Source organism: Myotis nattereri (assembly GCF_964212035.1).
Source record: "Myotis nattereri genome assembly, chromosome: 18".
NCBI lineage: Eukaryota > Metazoa > Chordata > Mammalia > Chiroptera > Vespertilionidae > Myotis > Myotis nattereri.
This window is the reverse complement of record NC_138093.1, coordinates 39,303,407-39,309,406: the sequence shown is the minus strand read 5'-3', so window position 1 is coordinate 39,309,406 and position 6,000 is coordinate 39,303,407. Positions and strand designations below refer to the sequence as shown.

Genomic DNA, 6,000 nt, shown 5'->3' with positions numbered 1-6,000 from the left:
CTTGTTCACATCACAGCTGCAAGTCAGCCAGCTGCGTTGCTTCCCCTTCCAGCTGAGCTCGCCCCACACCCAGCGCAGCCCTTTCCTGGCGGGCCCCCGACCCAGGGCTGCAATCACTAAAATATTAACGGCTCCCTTTGCGAAAAATAACTCGGTGAGGCTTGTTGTAAAGTAAGATTGTGAGAGGGGTGGGATCAACGGGGTGGAGACCACACAGCAGCGACGTGGGCTGAGAAAGGACCTCGAGTTAAGGCCAAGGAGGCCATCCTTCCCCTTCACGTGCCGGGATCTCCCGGCCAGGCAGCCCCCCTGGCCAGACCCAGCTTCTTGGCCGTCTGGTGTGTGCGTAACTCGCTGGCTGGCCCCACCTGCTCTTCTGGCTCCACCTGGCTGCCTGCTCTCCTGGTCCACAGGGCAGCACAGATCTGCAAACAAAAGGCTAACTGTGTCTAAAGGAGAGAGGGGCTCGAGCTGCGGCCCCACCCCGTGTCCAATCCTCGATGAACGCGCTCAGCACGCGTTTCCAGACGGGCCCCAGCCACTCCTGTCACTGTCGTCATGGTCTCCCCGGTGCCCTGCACGCCGTGGCACAGGCCCGGCACGAAGCTGTATTTTCTGAAAGGATGGCTGAGTAGCTGGAGAGGGAGGGGGCCGGGGGAGGGGGAGCAAACGCTGGCCCTCACCATCGCAGCACAGGAATGCTCATATTTTTATTCCTTTTATCATGAAGAGAATACAAAGGCTGGGGACAGACACATCACAGGAGGGGGAGATGGTGCCGCCTCTGCCAAAGACACCCCTAAACTAACACTGGGGGGGAGTGGGCCCTCAGGGCAGCCTCTCCCATCCCGAAAATCCGGCCTGTCGGTGAGGGGGCCGGTGGCCTCCCAGGAGTCCTGGCCGAGCCTCCAGGTGCCAGCGACGCAAAGCCGGTCCCTTTCCCAAAGCAACCTCCCCCCCCCCCCCTTCCTAACCGGAGTCCAGCCTCAGGCCTTTCTCTTCTTCCCCTTTCTGTCTGACTGGAGACTGATCCCCGTGCTCCTTGCACTTCCGGGGGCGTGCTGACAGCCTCCTTCCACTCCAGAATCTCCAGTCCTGTCTTTCAGCTCCACCCCAACCCTCCGGTTCCCAATGCGCTTCCCAGTCCCCTCGCCCGGAGCACGGAGCTGTGCCCTGAACCTCCAGGCCAGCGTGTCCCTCAAGGGGAGGTCTGTCCTCCGAGAGGACCCGGCCTCCCACCTGCAGGGACCCCTCCCTGCGGCCTTCCTCAGCCGGCCCTGCGCCCAGCTCCCAGGGACTCTCAGCCCTGGCGCTCCAGAGACCAGGCTCCTGCTCAGGCCTCCGGGAGGTGCGCACAGTAGGTGGTCCGGCTGTGAGCATGCCCAGCATACATGCGGCCTGCGGAAAGCCGTTGTCAGTCCTATAAAACAGTCGCTAGGGACCATGTTGGGAGTGAGAAACGTGGCTTCATTGTGGGTTTGGCTATAAGTGTGATACTTGTCGGAAAGGCTTAGCAAGCTGGCATCGCAGCCACTGGCCAGCTCAGGGAGGAGAAAGAGTGGCAGGAACCTCCCAGGACCCAACTGGAGTTAACACAGGTGGACATCCTCGGCCTCCGGCCCCTCCCCTTCACCCCGATCTGGTCTGCGGCAAATCTAAACATTCGCGAATTCACAGTCATAGTTGGTCATGCGGCACATTATGAACTTCCACTGGCGGTCCCTGTGGAGAGAGAGAGGAGGCGGTGAGAAAGGACTCCATGGGGGGGGGGAGGCATGAAGGCAAAGCCGTGAGCCCCCCAAGGAGCAGGTAGGACCGAAGGGACCTAACCCTCTCCCTCAGAGGACAGGACTGAAAGCCTCCAGAAGACCGGTGGGGGGGGGGGGTGGCCTGTGAGGTCAGGAGTCCTGGGCACTTCCTCACCCAGCCCCGGTGCACCTGCAAGGGACTGACTAGGTGGCTGGCTGTGTGGAGGCTGGTCAGCTCCCGCTGCTCCGTCCCTAACGGCTGGGAGCACTGGCATGTAGGTAACGCCATCCACAGTTCACCCTGAAGAATCGTCTCCCTAACTGGGCCATCCACCTGCTCATTTGTTCTTTCTTTGAGTTCTGACCCTGTGGCACGCCCCTTCGGGAAACACGACTGCAGGGAATGCAGGCGAGGAAACCCCTGGAGCCCAGAAAGGGAAAGGCGGAGGCCCGCCCTTCTTGCCGGCGTGTTTGCTTAGAGGGCGGGCGTGGGTGTGAGAGTGCATGGACTCGCTCAGCCTTGACCGGCGGGGTGTGGAGGGAGTGGGCATTTTAACTGCCCAAATACATTTCTTTTGTAGTAATTTTAGATGGTGTTCTTCCTTTACTGTGATTCCCCTGCCTTCTTACACAGGGATGCAGAACTAACTTTCTTGTTTCCGTGGAGACGTCATTAAAAACACTGAGCACCACTCTCCTCTTACCCAGGTGCCCTTCGGGGCTACGCAGCCGGTGGAACGTCACCGGCTTCTGTGGTCTTTGAGTTCTGAGGTCTTTCCTTCTCTTAGGTGAGCGCATTTGAGAGTGTGTGTGCATGTATGTGCATGCACGCATGTGTGTGCACATGTGTGCATGCATGTGTGTACCTGTGTGTGCATGTATGTGCGTGCATGCATGTACCTGTGTGTGTAGACCTCCTCTTAGGTGAGCGCATTTGAGAGTGTGTGCGTGCATGCATGTGCATGCGTGTGTGCATGCACGTGTGTGCATGCACGTGCGTGCATGCATGTGTGTGCATGTGTGTACCTGTGTGTGTGTGCCTGTGTGTGTGCCTGTGTGTGTGTGTGGTGTGACACCATTCAGCTGTTGCTCCTCCCTGCCGAAGCAAGTTTCATTCTAAGTACTGTCTTCCCTGCGCATTTTTAACTTTGCTGCTTCTAGGAGATAGGTAACTTAACTAGTTCAACTGCATCTAAAATAAAAACGATCCCAACTGAGAACTGAGGGGTCTCTTATGAGTAACATGAACATGTTTGTTCAGGAAGCCTCTTTAGAACTAATTAATGCATATTTGTTTGTTTGTTTGCTTGTTTTTTGTTTTTTTTTTACATTGTGGACCTTATTAAGTAAGTGAGCTTTAGTTAGGTGAGATGTCATTTCGTTTACAAACATCAATATACACAGAAGATAAGTTACACCCAAACCCATCACCATCCACAATTGAATGAGTTGATGTAAGTTTTGTTCTCTTTGCAAAGCATGCATTGCCAACACTTCAGGAACTCGTTTGCTGGGCGAACTGATTCCCACCTGACCACAAGTAGATCACATCTACCTTGAACACCTGCATTATCCACACACCCCGCTCTCTACGTTAGTAGGGAGAAGAATCCTTATTTTCTGCCTATTGTACTGTCTTGATGTATTTAGGTAGCACTGGGAGCTGATGGTGAGAGAAAGGGGATGAACAAGTTAGTGCTTTTATGTCATTAAAACTTCCCCCTCTCGCCGAAACCGGTTTGGCTCAGTGGATAGAGCGTCGGCCTGCGGACTGAAAGGTCCCAGGTTTGATTCCGGTCAAGGGCATGCACCTTGGTTGCGGGCATATCACCAGTAGGAGATGTGCAGGAGGCAGCTGATCGATGTTTCTCTCTCATCGAGGTTTCTAACTCTCTATCTCTCTCCCTTCCTCTCTGTAAAAAATCAATAAAATATATTTAAAAAAAGCAAAACTTCCCCCTCTCATTTCTAAATACGGTTGGTGGGTTGGTGCCCTTCTCTCCAGCCCTTCCCCTTCCATCTTCCCACAGCCCCAGGGGTCGTGTGGAGAAACAGCCTCCCACCGTGGCTGCCCTCTCCTGCTGACGTTTGGCAAGAAGAAGTGCTGTTTGAAATTGAGTGAAGGGAAGAGCTTACAGCAGCCGTGGGCAAACTACGGCCCGCGGGCCTGATCCGGCCCGTTTGAAATGAATAAAACTAAAAAAAACAAAAAGACCGTACCCTTTTATGTCATGATGTTTACTTTGAATTTATATTAGTTCACACAAACACTCCATCCATGCTTTTGTTCCGGCCCTCCGGTCCAGTTTAAGAACCCATTGTGGCCCTCGAGTCAAAAAGTTTGCCCACCCCTGGCTTAGAGCATCATGGGCTACCAAGGAGAGGACGTCCCGCCCCGAGCAGGCTGGACCCCTCGTGACTGGGGTGAGCGGCTCCACGCAATGCATTTGTGAGAATAAGTCAGTTCCCCGTGCCTCCCATCACCCAGCCAGTCTCTCCTGATCCTGGACCAAGTGGGAAACCACAAGAGTGAAACCCCAGCTCGGACTTCCTGCCGTCAGGGCCCTGGCCGGGGGCTCGTGCTGCTCCTCGGCCCTGGCCTGGGGGAGCTCACCTTTCCACCGCGGAGAAGGTGGTGGTCGCGCCGCGCATGTAGTAATCGTAGTCGTAGGACACCATGTCCATGTCCTCGCCGTAGTGGCCGGGGTACTCCGTCGTCATCCTGTGCGGGAGGAGCAGGAGGTGAGAGGGAAGATAGACTCGTCTGACTGCGGGGCCATCGGGCAGGCTGTGCGAAGGGAGGCCTGGGAGCCTGGGAGCCCAGCCCAGAGGTGGGTGGCTCTCGCAAACAGTCCCAGGCTGTGAGCAAAGAGGAACCACCTCCACTCTCACCTTCCTTCTTCCTGCCAGAGACTAGACCAGCCGTGGGCAAACTACGGCCCGCGGGCCGGATCCGGCCCGTTTGAAATGAATAAAACTAAAAAAAATGACCGTACCCTTTTATGTAATGTTTACTTTGAATTTATATTAGTTCACACAAACACTCCATCCATGCTTTTGTTCCGGCCCTCCGGTCCAGTTTAAGAACCCATTGTGGCCCTCGAGTCAAAAAGTTTGCCCACCCCTGGACTAGACTCTGAAAAAGATGTCGATACCTCCCCAGGCCTTGGAGAAATGCTAATATCAACATTAGTTCATTCCATTCAAGTCAAATAGAACCGTGTTTTCAAACCGGATAGCGACTCATTAGGGATCATGAAATCAATGTGATTGGGTATTGCCAAATGTGCTTTTAAAAAGGGCGAGATAGAATAGGAAACATCAGTGAATTCAGTGCACACACGAAGGGTAAGTTCTTGGGTATGTGTGTAAAAACTTTGTTTCACATGTATGTATGTGTGTGTTTTATGATGCATGTATTGTGTGGTAGTTTAAATGTATGTATGTGTGTGTGTTATGATGCATGTATTGTGTGGTAGTTTAATCTGTACTGTTTACTGTGAGTCACGATAAGAAAGTGCTTGAAAAAATGAAAGGAAATGTAAGCTCCCCCGGGGGTGGTTGCCTTGGCCAACGCTGCTTCTGGCACGTGGCGAGTAGCTGCTGAATCAATGAGGCTGTGGGAGGGTCACTTCATCTCAGCCTCCTGGTCTGAAGGAGAGTGAGCGCTCCCTGACAGGCTCGGCAGTGGGAGGAAGACAAATACGTGCGAGAGGCTGGTATGTGGGAGGGGCTGAATGCGAGTGGTTCTGCTTCTTCTCCTTCCTCCTCCAAGATTAAGTCAACCCCGGGCCTCTGGGTGACTCTAGGATCTAGCTCTCACAAGGGCTTTGCCACTGGGGATCTGCAGGACCCTAATAGTTCTTCCAGTAGGAACTAGCCCCCAAAGTCTCATCTGCACCCCAAGGGCAGCGTTCACCGGGTCTGGGTTCACCAGGTCCTGTATGTTGACAATAGGAAGTTCTTCCGCTACGTAGACGTCACACTGCAAGGACTGTCACCACATCTTGGAAAGACTGATTGATAAGCTGGAAGGTCTCGTAGGAGGATCTCAGGGCTTAGGGGCAGCAAGACCCATGGTTATCAGGATAAGTGAGCCCGCAGCCCACTCCCTGGGCTCGTAGTCTTTCCTTTCCCCGCACCGAGCCGCTGTCCTGGGGCTGGGATGCTCCTCTCAGGACATGACTGTGCTCTGTCAGCGTTCCAGGCCCAGCTCAGTGGGGGTTACATGTGTTTCTGCTCAATGTGCTCA

At 54.2% G+C, this 6,000-nt stretch overlaps 1 protein-coding gene across 1 annotated transcript in view; it reads right to left on the bottom strand.

Annotated features, from left to right (window-relative positions):
• Window positions 1-681: 681 nt before the first annotated feature.
• DPT (dermatopontin) overlaps window positions 682-6,000 on the bottom strand; it is a gene marked incomplete at its 5' end in the record, with an annotated part of 28,309 nt that continues 22,990 nt past the window's right edge. The window contains 2 exons of the mRNA XM_081112894.1: window positions 682-1,722; window positions 4,363-4,470. Of these exons, the coding sequence (XP_080969020.1) occupies window positions 1,656-1,722; window positions 4,363-4,470 (175 nt within the window). The 3' untranslated portion in view covers window positions 682-1,655. The remainder of the gene's footprint in view (window positions 1,723-4,362; window positions 4,471-6,000) is intronic.